The sequence below is a fragment of the Poecilia mexicana genome, unplaced genomic scaffold (genome assembly GCF_051168715.1).
Source record: "Poecilia mexicana isolate PSO_F unplaced genomic scaffold, ASM5116871v1 scaffold_1, whole genome shotgun sequence".
Taxonomy (NCBI): domain Eukaryota; kingdom Metazoa; phylum Chordata; class Actinopteri; order Cyprinodontiformes; family Poeciliidae; genus Poecilia; species Poecilia mexicana.
This window is the reverse complement of record NW_028263370.1, coordinates 3,164,728-3,181,981: the sequence shown is the minus strand read 5'-3', so window position 1 is coordinate 3,181,981 and position 17,254 is coordinate 3,164,728. Positions and strand designations below refer to the sequence as shown.

The following is a 17,254-nucleotide window of genomic DNA, read 5'->3' as shown; positions in this document are numbered from 1 at the left end:
TCTGTGGCTGACTCACTGGGCAGCAGCAGGTGCTGGCCAGGACATTTGGGTCTGAAGGTCTGGAATCTGATGTGGACTGTAGAGCTTTGCTCCTGGACGATGATCTCCAAAGACGACAGACGGCCAGCCTGAACAAAGCTCATCGCAGGAAACATCAGCATCTGAGAGCGGGGGGAAAAAAACAATATAAATAAAGTAGACTTACAGTTTATTTTACCTCACAATTATCAACCAGTTTCTGCACAAAAAAGTTAAGAATGTACAAAGATGTTTTCACTGAACATCTTTAAACGTGCACATTGGCTAAGCGCAATTTTAAATCAGCATTTGTTTTCATTGTGACTGTATACAAAATAGACTTCTTTTTGCGAGGGAAAGCAATACTTTTGGAAGGAATTACCAAAAGAAAAAAAATCTCCATGTCACCTAGGGGGCTTGAATAAGCTTTAAAATAATAACGTCTAAATAAACAGAAATCCCTCTTTACCTCTATGACGCTGCTCAGAGACTGTGGAGCAGAGAGCAGAGTTGCTGGTAAATGGAATAACGGATGGTCGGAAGGAAAGACGGCCATTCCCAGCAGGTACACTCCGGCATCTGGAACGCGCACTGAAACAGGAAAAAAAAAAAAACACAGAATAAAGAGTTATTTAATACCATTTAGATTCATTACACAGAGTGATTTCATGTGTTTACTTTTATTAAAACTCTTTAACATAAGGATAAGCCTCAAAAAGGTCATTGCTAGAGAAGCTGGTTGTTCAGAGTGCTGTGTCCAAGCATATTAATAAAAAAAAGTTGAGTGGAAGAAAAACGTGCAGTAGAAAAATGAGCTCAAACAGCAAGAGAAACCACAGAGGTTTCAAGAGGTTTGAGAGAAATTTACGAGGCACGGAGAGCAGCTGGAGGCAGTGCTTCCAGATCCACCACACGAAGACGAATCCAGGACATCGGGCCACAACTGTTACATTCTTTGTGCTAAAGTTACTCCAGAACCTATTAAAGCCCCATTAAAGCCGGGCTGCCTTAACATCTCAGCAGAGCCACAGACTGATTGCCCCCACACCAGCTGCACTGATGTAGTTTAGTACTTGAAATCTACTACTCTGTACGTAATAGACATAAAACACAAGATTCACATTTTGAATATAATTAGTAAAATAAAAATCGATTATATTCTAATTTACCGAAATACACTTGCAACTTCAGTTACTAAATATACTGAAAGTAATGTGATCCCAAAATTTTAGCAAAGTGGTTTACTTAATTAAAAATATCAGTGGAAATATGAAGCATTGTCTGTTAGAGAAATGAAAACAATGCAGTATAGTACAGCGCAGTAGTTGCTCTATTTTACTAACCAGTTAGATTTGCTATAGAGATGCACGGGTGTGTTAGATTTCAGACAATTATAGAGCATTTTGGACACTGCTGAATTATGACAGCAGCAGCGTTTGAGCCTGAGCATAATTTAATTTTAATTGCTGCAAGCTTGGAAGCACACCAGCTTCACCAGTAAAGCTCAGTTACACTGGTTTCCTGGACAAGCAAGTCCAATCAGATACTCTGAGCAATTGTTCTTAGTTAGTTTTGCCAATCATCTAAATCTTTTTCCCCTTACAAACCTCATCATAATAATTAGGGATTTCATGCTTAAATTGCCAAATTCAAATTCGTCACTAAAGAGAGGCCGGCTTAAAAGAAATCAGAAACAAACGTTTGTTATTAGAAAGTCACAGAGACAAAAAACAAGAAAAAACAAGAATAAAAAAAACACACAAGACTTGAATCATTTATTTCCTGAAGAGTGACACGAAGAAAGACGAACTGCTGAAAACAAATGACGCACCGTGAAAGACAGATAACCAGTGAAATCAGCTGCTAGCCACACACTCATACACCCACCTAAAGCATAACACAACTATCACGCCGTTTCATTCCTACACGTCCTGATTTCTATCCTACTGTATTTGAAATACTTTGAGGAAATACCAGTCAGAGTGAAACTTTTTCAATCTAAAGTCTTCTTTGTTTTCGGTGACTCATTCACATTATGTGGCACACTTAGCATTCAGATTAAGTAAACATTTTGCACTCGGCACTTGGGAAGCAATCAAGTGTGCTCTCCATTTAATGGTTTTGCAACGAGCTCATTTCGTAGGAAACATTTTAAAAGCCCTTTCACATTTTGCTAAATGCCCACATGTTGAAGATTTAATATTACATTTATTTAAAGTGCAACATTTTTCTCATTTATTGTTACAATAGAGCCAGAAATGACAACAGCAATAGTCTTGTCACTTCCAGCAGAGTGAAATTTATTTTCAGTGTTCGGGTCCTTCAACTTGATGCATTAATGCCACTCGTAGCGAGTGTGCAAACAGCGTTAGCACACGTGGGTAATAAAGGTGGAGCTGTTTTTGAAGTTGTTGTCCAACTGGAGCCAGTGCAGTAACAACTTAATGCGTGTTAATGTCGGCCATTGTTGTTATTTATCTTCCCGCTTCAGAACTGTACCAGTACGTTTGTTGAGTATCAACGGTCACATCTGAAAACATCAGATTCATATCAGATTTAGGACCACATGTCCAAGTTGTCTGGGTTCCATTTCTAAAAATGAGACCTGAGAAGATCTGGAAAGATCAGATGGAGGTCAGACAACGGCAAAAAATAAAAAAAATCTGATTTGGGTAACTTCAGGCTGCCTTAGAGTCCAAGGAAAACATGATGACACTTATTATGTTGAAAGTGGCGGAAATCAAAGCTCTCGCACAAGGACCAATTTATACAATTTGTGCTCCAATTATGAGAGGAGCTTTAAGAAAGGCCGACCTACACTTAGATTGATTAGCTGTGATACTGAAGGCGCCTGCACAACCTAAAGATGTGGAAAATTCATATAATCAACCTTGCTGTTTGGTGCTCGAGGTGACATTTGCATTTGTATTGAATGCGCCTTTTTGCATATGATCAGAGTGTGTGTGTGTGTGTGTGTGTGTGTGTGTGTGTGTGTGTGTGTGTGTGTGTGTGTGTGTGTGTGTGTGTGTGCGTGTGTGTGCGTGTGTGTGTGTGAGCATACCGTGGGGGTTGTATTGGCAAACATAAGCCCTCTTGGAGTCGCAGAGGTGAGAGCTGGTCTGACCGCTCTGATCAAAGGACACGCACACGTTTCCGCCGGAGATGGACGAGCGCGGCTGCTGGCCCTCCTCCCCGTCCTGAGCCTCAGATCCGTTCACCCAGAGCAGCTTCCCCGGAGAGTCGACGTCGCTTAAGCCCAGCCACACGCCTCGCTCCCTGGTGCAAAAATTACCAGAACATTTTCAAGAAGTCAAAAAAGAAAATCATGTGCATAGGAAAATTACAATAAAACGAGTAAAAAAAAAAAAAAAAAATACATCATTGATTGCGAAGACTCACAAAAGAAGCTGCGAATTATGTTCCCACTTTTCAATCAATGACTGCTGCCGGAAAGGGGTGAAAGGAAGCTTTAATTGTACTTTAAGGGGATTGAATCACGCAAGTGTGAACTGTAGAACAAAGTCTGGTGGATATGCAAAGTATTTTTTCATTCTGAGGTGCATACAGAGCCGAATCAACTCCCCACACTCATTTTCCTTCCTGTCACATAGAGAAGGAAAAGGAAAGGAATCTTTTTTTTTTTTTTTACACATCTGCGAAAACAACATTAGATAATAACTTAGTGGAAAGGGCTCAAGAGGAAGAAGAGAAAGTTTTGAAGTCACTCAAGAAAAAAAAGCATTAGCCCTCTTATATAAGCAAGAGGGAGGAGAAACAACAGTGAAGGAGGAGAAAGAGGACAAGCTCCATCAGCAGCGGTTTTTTTTCTCCTTTTTCTTTTTTTTTACGTCAAACTAAGAGACCAGGGCCTCTGCCCTCACATTAACACACACACACGCACACACGCATACACACCTACACACACACATACACACAGAGCTGGTGGGAGTACTGTGAGGGTGTTTAGCTCACAATGCAGCTGTGCTTTCACAGATGTGTTTTTGGAAATTTCTTTAGCCAAAACAGCAAACACTTGGGGTCGTTGGGTCGGCTCAATCGGGACGATTCCCAAAGAGTTCAGTCCACAAACAGCTCATCGGATAAAGATAAGCAGTGGGAGCTTTTGAGGACCGTCTTGATATGCAGAACACAATGCATGGAAGACCCCCAGTCCCCCTCAACCCCCCCAAAAAATTAATATTCGAAAAATGATTTTTGTGTTGAGTCAGGTGTTCTTTGTCTGATAATAAATTTGTGTTACTGATTTGATGATCTGAAAAACCATTTTTTCAAAACCATGGTTAAATATGTAATTTAATAAACCAATCGTATGGTTAAGGAAATCATCCAGGTGAAAACAAACGTTAACATTATGCACATATTAAGAATTATTCTATCAAAGACGATCCTCCGTATAATCATATGCGTTCAAGACAGACATCAGGGATTCCCCCAGGGCATTATAAGCCTGGTGGGCCACCAGACTTTGTAAATGCCAGCATTTTTAAAAAGACTTTATGGTTGGTGTTCAGATATTAATCTTCCAATAACACATAATTATCAAGTGATACTATCAAATTTTCTGTCAACTTTAAACATTTTTCAACTCAAAAACACGGCGGGCGGCTGGATAAATGACTGCCGAGCGCCACAACCACAAGGCTTAGCAAGTTTTCTGAGGGAAACCTCAGATACAACAATCAGGCATAACATTACGTCTACCTGCCTACTAGTGTTAGGTTCCTTTTGCTGCCAAAATGGCCGTAAAACATGGTGGTGTGGACTCCACAAGGCTGTGCTATCTGGCAGGAGGTCCTTTAAGTCCTGGAGGTTATGAAGCAAAGCTTCCATGGATCAGACTAGTTTGCTCAGCACTTCCCACAGACACTCGATCGGGGAATTCAGTCAACACCTTATAGAGTCTTTGGTGATCTTGTCAAACCATCCCTAAAGTAGTTTTTCATTTTGACACGGAGCATGATTCTGTTGGAAGAGAAATAAACCTGGGGATGCTGCTTTCACGAGAAGGTAGTCTGCAACAGTACTTGTTTGGATGTACAGAAGAAGATCTACCTGGATGGCAGGACCCAAGATTTCCCAGATGAACATTGGTTTTTGCCTTCTTCTCCGTGTAAGGGATGGATGCACTTGAAGGTCAATATTTCTCACCAACAGGTACCACAACAAAGAGACAATCAGTTTTATTCACTCCTCTTGTTGCTGCTGTTAATCTTGTGTTTGACGGGATTTTATCCAAGTCCCTCTCCACACCTTCTTTCTTCTGAATATCCATTTCATTTCATATGGAATTTGAAATGAAAAAAGGGAAATACGAATTTCCCTTTTTTAGGGATTATCTGACATCACAATATTGTTTTTACCTGCAAGAGTCGTCTACAGTAGAAGGAGGGACCGGGTCAGTCGGCATGCTGTTTTGTCTGTCGGCCATATTGGATTTAACAAAAATAATTTCTTGCATTTGCAGCTGATGGCCAGTAGTTGATGATGTATTTTATGATGCATTAGTGTCCACTTCAGTGATCTGTGTGCATTTATAACATAAAAATCCACAAGAAGCTCAAGAAAATGGCTTTTAGACAGCTGTCCACTGTAGTGACCACTATGCATGGAAGGGATATACAACATAATGAAAGCTCCACATGCTTATTTCACCGAGCTGGAGACCGACAGAGAGCATCCGTTGCACTTAAAGCTCCAAACCTTGTGAGAGAGCTGACAGGAAATGAGATTTTCACTTGAAAGCTTCCAACACGTCCTGGTTGTATTTGCCTTTCTTCAGCTTGAACTTACCGATGGAAATCACGGCACTGGCTTAATGTCATGTCGTCACAACGAGAAAAACACCAAGGCCCCAGCTCACTCACTGTGTGACTTTGCGTGCCAGCAGGTTGCGCAGCTCATCACTCCTAACCACAGCCAGATCCCCGTTGCGACTCAAACACTGCTGTCGAGCGTCTTTCCAGCTCAGCTCCGCTGGAAAGATCTGGAAGCAGCTGGAGGACTTGCTGTGCAACACCCCTTCCCTCGGAGGACAGTCCGGGAAGGCTGGCGAGAAAGCAGCAAACAGTCGTGTGATTTCTCAGAATATCTGAAGTCACACTATGAGGGAAAAGACAGTTCCTTAAAAAAATAAAAGATTACTAAAAAAAAATATGCAAGAACACAATAAATGCGATTTTAAATATGCTTCTCATTTGATCCTTATCACCACCTTTTATGACTAAAACCTGGATTGTGTATTTTTCTAAAATCTGTGCTACATAGAAACTAAAACACAGAACAAATTACATCAAAACTCTGATATTATAGTCATGGTTTTGGATTAAAAGTAGAGATAAAGGGAGTAAAATGTCTTCTCTCTTTACGTACTGCAAACTGCAGTACGTAAACAGAGAAAAATAAAGATAAGTGCATAATTGAAACTTGTCTGATAAGTGAAGTTTTTGATTTGGTTATGTACAAACTTGCATTAACTATGCAATAAAGCAAACTGTTACGGGAAGTTAGAAAGTTATTAAGTATTGGTTAAAAAATATAGCGGAGACTTGTCGATCTGTGAAAAGTAAGTCTTTAAAAAAGACGTGTAAAAATGCGGTTGCTTTTTTACACGGATATATTGTTTATTATCATAGTGCAAAAAAAAGTTTAAAAACCAAAAAAAGTGGCAATATGTTTGCTGAATATAAGTTAAATCAATGTGTTTCAAAATATGATTTAATGCACTGACACCATGAAACTAGTAAAAATAATCTTTTTGTTTTATTTTATGTTTGATAGGCATTTGCGTTTGGGCGAAAAAAGTGACAAAGAGAAACTATAAAATTTTTACTATTATATATTCAGCCATAGCAGGTGAGTAAGTTATAATATGTGTTAATATCCACAGCTGCTTCTCCAGCGAGACGGGGTCAATTAGATGTTTTATCTGACTTCATCATGGCATGCTCCTTTTTTTGTCTATTTCATTAATGGTCCCATTATTGTTGAAATAAGAACCAAACGTGATCCGATAAGAGATTAAACGTAATAAAAGACATACTTTGCACAAGCCAAGACTTTAAAAAGACCCACAGTGGATATTAATTAAAAATCCCAAATCGTTAGTCTTAGAACGATTTGGCTTGGAGCGTTTTATCTCACAATGATGATTTATTACAGCTGCCCTTCAAAACAAGAACAAAATTGCATCTTTTCTTGAAGAGTAGTGAAATTAGACGAGGCTTCAGCTTCCCATCTGACAACCTTCCACGTTAAACTGAAACCGAGATCCAAGTCACAGAGAAAACAACGAGCCGTTTGGGGTCAGAAAACATTTCCAACAGGTAATCTGCACCTCATCATTAGTTTCACAGAGCTCGTGTGTCGTCGTCGGTATATTTCTCTTTTACCTTTGGCAACCTGGACATCGTTCTGTGAGATTGTCCAGTTCACATTTAGGCCGACGCCGCCCCAGCTGACCAGTGTGACGTCCACGCTCTTGTTGGCCACGACGAACGACGGGCAGTGCAGCTCGAGTTTGGGAGGAAGAGCCACAGTCACGTCTGTCTGCGCAGACACCTGAGTAACAAACACAAAGCCAGACGCTTAGCGTTCTTTTCACCTGCTCACACGCGTTAACAATAAGTTGGGTTCATAATTGTGGTAAAAGACTTGTAGTAAAAAAAGCACATATTTCTGAAAATGAACGTATTGATTTCTAACTCTTCTCAGTAGAATTGGTGGACATTGTGAATTTGAAATAGTTGGTTTTCTGTGCCGGACATCAGGACATTACCCGGCTTTATCTACTTCAAAGAGTATTTTGGGATTATTATTATTGTCCTTCTGGAACATCATCTTGTGTCCAAAATTCAAGAACAAAATCACTGATTTGAATTAAATTTGATGGGTTTTCAGGTTATTATTCCACTTTATCCAAAATACCTGCACTACTGCCTGGCCGTTACCATCTCACATTATGTTGTGACAACAACTTACCAGTAAATTCCAGTTTATGATAAACTTAAACCTTTTTATTTTATTTTATTTTTTTTACATCTGTATCAGATTGTTAAACCTGAAGACAACATGTTATTCCAACAGGTCAAAAGACCCCGAATACACATCAGAAGTGTTTTGGGAACGGGTGAAAGAAGCTACAAGTACAGTTTTGGAAACTCCAGTCCCAGTTGTATCAGGCATGTGTGAATTTTGGATCAGTGCCAGGAAAGCAAGCAGTTTAAATGAATGAATTGAACTTTAGAGGTCAAATATCCAAACTGAGTTTTGTCCAGAAGCATGTCGGTGCCACAGAAAGAGGTTTCACCAAATAATAGTCTGAATTTATGTACACATTTAAGCTTTTGTTAATAGGAAAGAGGGAAAACAATTCACTGCAAACTCCAGGTAGGATCTGGAAAAGTAATAATTTATAAAAGTGTAAACTACTGACTGGCATGGCAGATCTTAAAAATAGACCCAAAGAAAAACCAGTTCTAGGAATAGATGAGAAGCATTCAGTGTAAAAAAAAAAAAAAAAAAAAAAAAAAGGTGTTTCTAACCTCCTTGTGTCCAGCCCAGGCCTTCAGACTGACTTTGTAATGTCCTGGAATTGCAAACTTGTGAGCTGCAGTGGTGACACCCTTTTCCGTGGGGCTGAGACGAGGCGAGAGATCGCCAAAGTCCCAGGAAAGGGTGACGGGCGTGACGGAGGAGGCGGCGGAGAAAACGACGAGGTCGTGCACGCTCTGCAGTGGGAGAGCCCCGAGCGAGACGGAGAACTCCACCGCAAACACATCGCGGGCCAGAGTCCACCGACATTCCTGTCAATTGAAGGAAAGTATGTGAGGAACCGGAGGTCTTGGTGTCAATGCAGACGAGTGTTTCTGAAACAAAACAAGCTTCATTTGTAAAAAACAAACAGGGTAAAAGTAAGAAGGGACATGAAGAGCGAGAGTAACGTCTGAAATCATATAAAGAGAAAGAAGCATTAAAATGCAAACTTTACCGCAAATTAAAGGCTGAGAGGTAATCTAAATGACTGAATAATGATTAATGTTCACGTGAAAGCTGACAGAAACTGTGATGTTTTTCGTCCTGGTTTTAAAAAGCCAACAGTTCCTGCAAGTCTCAGGTTTTCAGGGAGTTTGTGTCCGAGCTGAAGAGCGAAGGAGCGAATCGCTGCCGTCGTTGTTTAGTTCTGGTCTTGGGAGCGCCGAGTCTCTGAAGACTTCCGGGTTTGAGGAACTTTAAAGCAAGTTAGTCCTGATTTGACCGAAACCCCCTTTATTAACGGTGCATGTTTGGGACCAAAAATAATTCTTTCTGTCTTTCTTCATTAACTGGGGAACATTCTGTCCCATCCACCCACAAAATATCATGGACACGCCGAGTTGAAGCGCTCCATCATCTGAGCGAGAGAAAGCGTATCTAGTACCAAAATTATTTACACCTCTGGCAGATTTAGGCTTCAAACATTTCTCACTCAACAGAGAAGTTTGTATTTGATTAAAAAAAGGGATGGGATATCTCAAAATGAATAAAACAATGTAAAAATATATATATCTTTTGAGATAAGATGACATCTGGCTTGATTAAAAAAAAAAAAAAAAAATATATATATATATATATATATATATATATATATATATATATATATATATATATATATATTTACACCATTCTCAAAATCTCTATAAAATTACAAGATTGAATGATTCTGGTCTTAGCTGTGAATGAAAGTGAGCCAAAAGTGCAGCCTTGAGGATCTCCCCGTAATCTCAACTCAGGTTTTAACAGCTGGCAAGTGACACGAAGCAGAAATAAAGCAACACGCGACGTACCGTCATCACATGGCGGTTGGTGCAGGCGGCCGAGCAGTGGGATCCGCTGATGAAGTTGGGCTCGTTGTTCGTGCTGCACAGACACTCGTGCCTTTCCCCCAGGCCTCCGTAGAGGTGCGACAAACCGAAGCACACGCTGTTACACTGCTCACGCGTGTAGTTCCCGGGCTTGGAGTAAGTGAAGATCACCAGCTCACTTCGGCCTCCTCCACGGCTGCTGCTGTCCTCCAGACACGCGGCGTAGCTGAGGCCTGAACCGCAGACCGAGGATTTAAGGTTTCATTATAAGATCTCTCATTTCAACCAGCAGAAAAAGGGTCAAACGGTGACGTGTTTATGTCTCTAAAGTCCATCATGAGTCCAGTGTAATAATGTAACATTAATCTGAGTTTTAAAAGGAGGCATGAAATGATTAGAAAATATCAAACAACTCTGTGATGAGGAGATCTGATTATTATTATTATTATTTTGTTTTTTTTGCTGCCTTTGTTTTTGGGATTCAGAGTCACATGTCTCTGTGGACAGGATAGGGTCATCTGGATTAACCTGCGAAACAAAGATTAAGAATATGGATGCAAGTGCATGTCTGGTGGGAGAGCTGCAAGATCTCCAAATATGGATTGCTTTCTCCTTCTTGATCTTTGTTTCTGCTTTCTGCAGATTGATATCAGCTATGCATTTTTTATTGTTGCTCCAAGAACGGCCCTTCTGTGTTTTTTTGTTGCCTGCATATAAAAGGTTTTGTAAGATTTTGGGTAAACATATGGATTTTATTTATTTATTTTTTTTACCACAGGTTTGCAGGCTGATGTTGAGCAAAGGCTGTCGGTGGAGCGCAGGCGGGTCTTTGCACAGCATCGCATGAGGGCGTCGGACTTGGACTCTTTTCTCCTTGAGGCACTTCACCAACCGGAACAGCTCACAGTCACATTCAAAGGGATTATTGCTTAGATCGCTGTGGAAACAAACACACGGGACTAAAGTTATCAAAAGGTAATTTTCTTAAAAACCCAATAGTCCAGAGTAAACAGCTTATATTGACATTTCAGGTTGGAAGCTCTTTCTGTTTGTTCAATCCATCAAAACATAATGAAAGTTTGACTTCTTCAACTTTTGACTAACATGCCAATTGTTTAGCATCTCACCAAAAAGCTAAAATGTAATGCTTTAAATCAAAGCTAAGTCAAGTGGTAAACTGGTCCAGTTAAAGTTCAAACCTTAAAACAAAGGAGACTCGATGGCAGAAATGAAAAATGCACATTTTTTCTATTTAATTTCATTGAGCTTAAAGGGCAAGAAATGCAATCTGTTGAAGAACAAAGCAGCTCCTTAAATAAACGACTGATGGCAACAAAAGCTGCTTTCAGAAGGTTTCATCTCATGTAATTAAATACAAATTCTTATTTACGCGTAACTCTGTGCTTGTCTGTGCACATAAAATCCCAAATCTGGGCAGTCGAAGGGCTGTGAATACTTTTTCTAGGCTCTGAACAAACTATCCAGATTTAAACGCTGCGATTCTTGCATGTTTATCCCATTTGATTAAACCACATTTTGAAGTTGTTTACAGAAAACATCATGTTTTTTCTCATCCAGTAAATTTTCCTGGAGGTAAATAAGCGTGTGGAGAAATCACCGAGCAAAACTGCATGCAGCGTCGCTCCGACGACGCTGGCACAATGGCTACGTTCAGCTGAATTTATGGTAATTAATAAATATTCCTGTGGCAGCGGAGAGTGGTTTTGGCTTACAGTGGCAGCCAGCTGCGAGGCATTTTTAATCAGTTTCCTCGCTCTGCCGCCTGCTACGAAACAGGCATGTTTTAGACGTACAGAAAAGTACGCGAAAGTCCAGAAAACAACCAACGAATCATTCAAAAACACGAACCGCATTCAACAAATTGGAATATTTTTTTAAAGTTTATTTATTTAATTTGCTAAGTGAAGAGCATTGTAAAGCTTAGCGACACACAGGCTGAGATTTTGAAGCTTTTATTTCGGTTTATTGTGATAATTTTCTGCCTACAGCTGATTATATTACCAATATAATCAGATGATCACCATCCACCAGGAAAAAAAAAATTAAAACTGTTGGGAATTATTTTGATCTTGGTTGTAACATAAAATTGTACAAAAGAAAATCAGGAAAAGTTTCACTTCTTTAACTAAACCAGCAACACAGAGCAAATAGAAAAAGGGTACAAATAGAAATATCTTATAAGAAAAATACATAGCAGTGATTGATATAGCATAATAAAGATTAGAGTACAAAAAGCTGCTGAATTGGATTAGCGATGCACCATTTTTGATAACTTCATACTTTCAGTGATCCCTGTGGAGAGTCAGAGAGCCGCAGAGAGAGTCGCAGCGAATAATGAACACTTACATTTGTGTTAGGTTACATAAGTTGTCACATATCCTTCCGCCGATGGTGGTAATTTGATTGTTGCTCAAATCTCTGGGGGCAGAAACAAAGAAATCACTTTTGACATTGGAAGAAAAAGTCTCGTCTCTTCCTCTGTAATTGCACGATTTAATTACTGTCACACTGTCACTTTGACATGATCAGCACTGTGTGGGTTTGTCAGGGAATCAAAACTCTAACCGAAGGAGAAAGCCCTTTGATCAGAGAGCATCTGGGACATTTGTTTGCTTTTGCTGCTTTATCTAGTTGTGTGCTAACGGAGAGGAGCTTCAGACGACAAGATCACGTCTCTCTCAGACAACGACGTCACGAGACGGCTGCTGGCGTTCTGGACAGAAAACGCAACGCAGCCCAGTTCTGTTCCTCCGTGGTTTATTCTGCCAAATATGTTCCCTTCTCATTTAGCTAATGGTTATTTTAGAAATCAATTAATCAGATAAAAGTTGGAACATTCTGCAGATATTTCACTTAAACACTTTTTAATATAATATTAGAAATGCACTAAAATATGCAAATAAATAAACAATTCAGTTCCTTTTTTAAATGAATAAATAATCATTTTAGGGGACAAAATGTTTGCTGACGCCAAAAGTAAAAACCTATAACATCAACATGAGAGTTGTTAATGCTAAGTTTGCCTGACGTAGCATTAATAAAGCGTAGGGCTTATGTGTTCATTGTTTTTTTTTATTAACCAATTATTAATTAGTCAATAAAAAATTTAATAAATTAATTTAATGATTAATTAATAAGTGATTTTGCACATATGTTATAGGCAGAAAGGATGTACAGATAAAAGTTTCTATTATCTTAAATGCAAACTGTTTAAACCATTTGTACAGTTTTGGCGTAGTTGCTGCTCTGACTGTGTTGTGGCCTTCTTTGAGTCTGTTTAATGCAGTTAACCGATTACCAACTCAGTTATTTCAATAACTGATAACTCACGATTAATCGTTTCGGCTCTACTCTTCATCTACATATCCTGCTTTCTGTCTCCTTTCCCCTCTTCCTCTCTCCACTCACTCCCTCCTCACTCCTGAGAGCTGAATAATGGGCCCGTTGTGTGGTGGTTTGGACAGAACTGATGGAAACCATCAGAGCTCGCCCTCATCACACACACACACACACACAAACACACACACACACACACACACAAACATGTGCTTAAATGCCCGTTCAACGAGTGGAAAAAGAAAAGTAATGTAAGAAAAAGATGGAAAGATGAAAAGAGGGAGGTAGTGGGAGCCCTGGGCAGCGAGCTGTAATTGAACTTAATCGTAGCGTGGTTCGCATGTGTGCGAATCACTATGTGGGGCTTGTTTTTCCCCAAGCGCCGCAGTCCGGCTAACATACTCCTGGGATTTCAGCCTACTTACATTCAGACTAAACCGAGATTTCTCCTCCTCTGCACTCTTTTCATCTTCCTCGTTCACTTCTCCTCTCAACTCGGAGACGGGCGGCTCCAACTCCCCTTCCTCCTCTTTAAGTTCATGCTCACAGAACCGACGGTGGCCGACAACGGGGGAGACCCTCACGATGACTGATTAAATGTTCAGCACTTGAGCCATTCCTCTTTTTGCTCCCAGTGACCCAGACTTCCTTAAAGTCACTTAAAATGATCCTGATCAACATATATTCTCGTCAACATTTTTATTTGGACCTTCACTCCTGTAAAAGAGGCTGATCATCTTCTCTAGTGTCTCCAGCCTGAGGTTTTGTCTTTTATCTCCCGCTTGTTCACTTTTTAGGGCACACAGTTCAAAAATATGCAAACATAGAAATAGACGGAAAAATCCAAAAGGAAGCTGTACGAAAATCGAACAAAAACCACTACAAAACTTTGTTACAATACTAGTATACCAATGTTTTCCTTCCTGGAGATGGACTGTTTATTAAATGATTTAATTGTGTCCAAGTTATATTCATATTTAATGTAATTAAAAGGATGTGAAATAATTAGCAGGAGTAGAAAGCAAAGGAATTCATGAACCTTTGCCACATCTCTTATATTAAAACCACAAACATAAATGTATTCTGTTCGAATTTTATGTCATAGATTTAACTCAAAACAACACAGAATTAAGTGGAACGAAAATGATATACGATTTTCAAGCTTTTATTTAGAAATAACGTCAATGTCCCACTCATCAAAGTAAAATAGTGAATTGAAACTCTTCTTGCGTAAAGATTTTTTCATTTAGTTCACTGAATTGTTTCTCCACATTAAGTAAATGCACTCAGACTAAAGGTCGGATTAAAAATCTTGCGCTCTTTCTGTCACATGTCTTACTTTTTATACATTATTCTTTATTTAAATGAAAAAATAAAAAATAATTTTAAAAAAAATGGCAACATTTTCAAAAGTTACTGACAGTTTGCAGCAAAGCTTCACCTTCTTTTGCAGGAGACAAATATCTTAACTTTCCTCATAAGTGTGACGTGTGAAAATTCTCTCTTTTCCAAGTTATACCACTTGTGCAGGAATATTAAGGAATTAAGAGTTTCACCACAAAGACAAACGGGATTAAATAAGCGGAGATGAATGAGTCGAGGAGACGATGACGCAGCGCGGTGTTTACTTACAGCTCTCGGAGGCCCGTGAGCCGATCCAGCAGGCTGGTATCAAGGGAGGAGATGTGGTTCTTGGACAGATCTCTGTGGGAAAAGAAAGGAACCCAATACGTCCACATTTAAAATAACCACGTGCACACATAACAACTCAAAAACACATCATCATCATCAGTAGCCAGAAGTGAATTATGCAGGGTAATTATCTGGGATTAGGAGAACCACACGCTCAACCAGCGGAGCAGCGAAAGACCGAAAGACTTAATTAATAAAAGTCGAGATGGAGACGAGAGCAACCATCAGATGGGAGGAGGATCCGGAGAGTCACCTCGTCTTTGCGGCCACTAATAACGCAAGTGTTCCCTCTGAAGTTTTATTCACTGTGACAATAACAAAAAACGACTAATCGCTTTCACCAAAAGCTACTAAGAGGTAGTTTCTGAACTCGTAAAGTTTTAAAGCCAGAACAGAAAGAGGAAACACGGAGGACGTTGACTAATGTGGAAATAACACTGCAAAGGTCAACTCCTCACACGCACCTGCCTTAACGCAGCGTTTGTCAGGACGACAGCTAATTATACACATCTGCTTCATCATCCAGCTCCTCTGGCTCTGCTCCTGGAGCAGCAGTGATCCCTCACTCACACGCTTTCACGCGGTTTTCATTGCTTATCAGTGACAGGAAGAGGAGAGCAGAGCCAGAGCGAGTGCTGAGGGTTCGGTTTGGTACTGAGCAAACAGAGCAGATCGGCAACCCGCTGTCTCGCTGTAAGGATGCTCTTTTCATTATTCATGCTAAAATACTGAACGTTCGCTGCCTGATGAGAGAGAAACGAAGTTAATGACGCAGCTTGGAGTGAAAAGGTGTTGAGATGCTCAAATCTGCAGTATTTTCAATATCTGGATCTGTAATATTTAATATGAAAGAAGGAGAGAAAGGAAGAAAAATACTTTTAATTAAATGAGAGAAAATCTGATTGAAATCTGCAGTTTCAATATGTTTATTTTTTCTTCTCAGAATTTGAGATGTCATGGTTGAAGTTGGTAAAAATGGTTCTCACAATCCAACATGGCCACCTCACATACCAACTTAGTGATTGCAAAAGAGTGAGAGAAAAAAAAAACAACAGCTTTATTTACACTTCTAAAAATCTTCACCCCATTTAAGATTTTGTGCCCTAATGATTTTAAAGCCTTCTTTCAGACGTGTTCCTGCGGCGTTTGCTCTGTTATCGGCACGATTTGCTGTCTTGGTTGAGAAAATCCCACTTGTTTCCAAACCTGGAACTGGGACACAGTTAGGTTTGGGTTTGATCCCATTCCGGGGTCAAAGTTCAGACGTAAGCAGAATGAAATCACTGTTATTTTGTCCCTGGTTCTGTGTATTTCACTCCATCGCTGTCAGCCTGTTTGTTTTTACCTCTCAAATAGCTCAAAACAAAATCTCTTTTCAGATTAATGTGGAGTTTATCCCAACATCTTGTGGTAGTTATTGAAATAACACTTAAACACATAAAGTATTTAATCATTTTTTCAAATTTATTGATATTCATTAACACTCTCACGGAACCGACATAAAAAAAAAAAAACATGTTCAAGCCACAATGTCAGTGTTCAGGGTTTGCAGCCTTCATCATAAATTTACACTCAGGCCACAGCTCGAGCAATCCCAGATCTAAATGAATCTTTACAGAATGCCAGCCTTGCAGGATGTTGTTCGTTTTGCGTGTGGTTTCGAATGTAATAGAAGTGGCACTAAAAAGAAGATCTGAATCAAGCCTGTACCCATTCATGAGCTGTGCTGCATGGAGCTGCATCTGCAGAAAGCTGGGTAAGGCATGCTAAGCTTGTCAATTCTTTTCCTGAAAAAAAAAAAAAAAACTGCTTAAAAAAAACTTCAAAGAAGCCTGAGTATATTTCTCCAAAGATGTTTACGATTCGTAATTTTCACATACCCAGAATGCATTTTGTATACACATGCACACACACATCCGCAAAAATGGAAATAAAACAGTCTGCACATAATATTTCAGATATGTGTAAAGCTAAGTGACTTTGGTTTCCACTTTCGGGCTTCCCAGCAAAGTTTCAGCTGCACGTGAGAATAAAAATGCAAAAAAAAAAAAAAATAAAATAAATAAAAAAAATTAATAATAATAAAATATATATATAGGAACAAGAAGTATAAGGCTGCAGGCAGACAAAAAACAGTCTGCTAATATGCAGCAGTGAGATAAATAACTGCAGTTAAGTGTCGCTCAGCAGGTTCTGAATTCACAGAAAACACAACCAGAACCAGAGAAAAGGAAGGTTGGAGTGCATGGGACGGCACGCCTCTCTTTCTCCTCTCACACTCTTACTTTTCGTGTGTGTGTGTGTGAACAGAGTAGGACGCCAGTTCC

The 17,254-nt window shown here is 39.6% G+C and overlaps 1 protein-coding gene across 1 annotated transcript in view; it reads right to left on the bottom strand.

Moving 5' to 3' along the window:
- Window positions 1–17,254, bottom strand: part of pkd1a (polycystic kidney disease 1a) — a 77,608-nt gene that overhangs the window by 45,470 nt on the left and 14,884 nt on the right. Inside the window, exons 2-11 of the mRNA XM_088006806.1 lie at window positions 14,868–14,939; window positions 12,246–12,317; window positions 10,652–10,815; window positions 9,861–10,111; window positions 8,580–8,840; window positions 7,428–7,596; window positions 5,904–6,084; window positions 3,080–3,294; window positions 488–609; window positions 17–161 (exon numbers count right to left, since the gene is read on the bottom strand). Of these exons, the coding sequence (XP_087862932.1) occupies window positions 17–161; window positions 488–609; window positions 3,080–3,294; window positions 5,904–6,084; window positions 7,428–7,596; window positions 8,580–8,840; window positions 9,861–10,111; window positions 10,652–10,815; window positions 12,246–12,317; window positions 14,868–14,939 (1,652 nt within the window). The remainder of the gene's footprint in view (window positions 1–16; window positions 162–487; window positions 610–3,079; window positions 3,295–5,903; window positions 6,085–7,427; window positions 7,597–8,579; window positions 8,841–9,860; window positions 10,112–10,651; window positions 10,816–12,245; window positions 12,318–14,867; window positions 14,940–17,254) is intronic.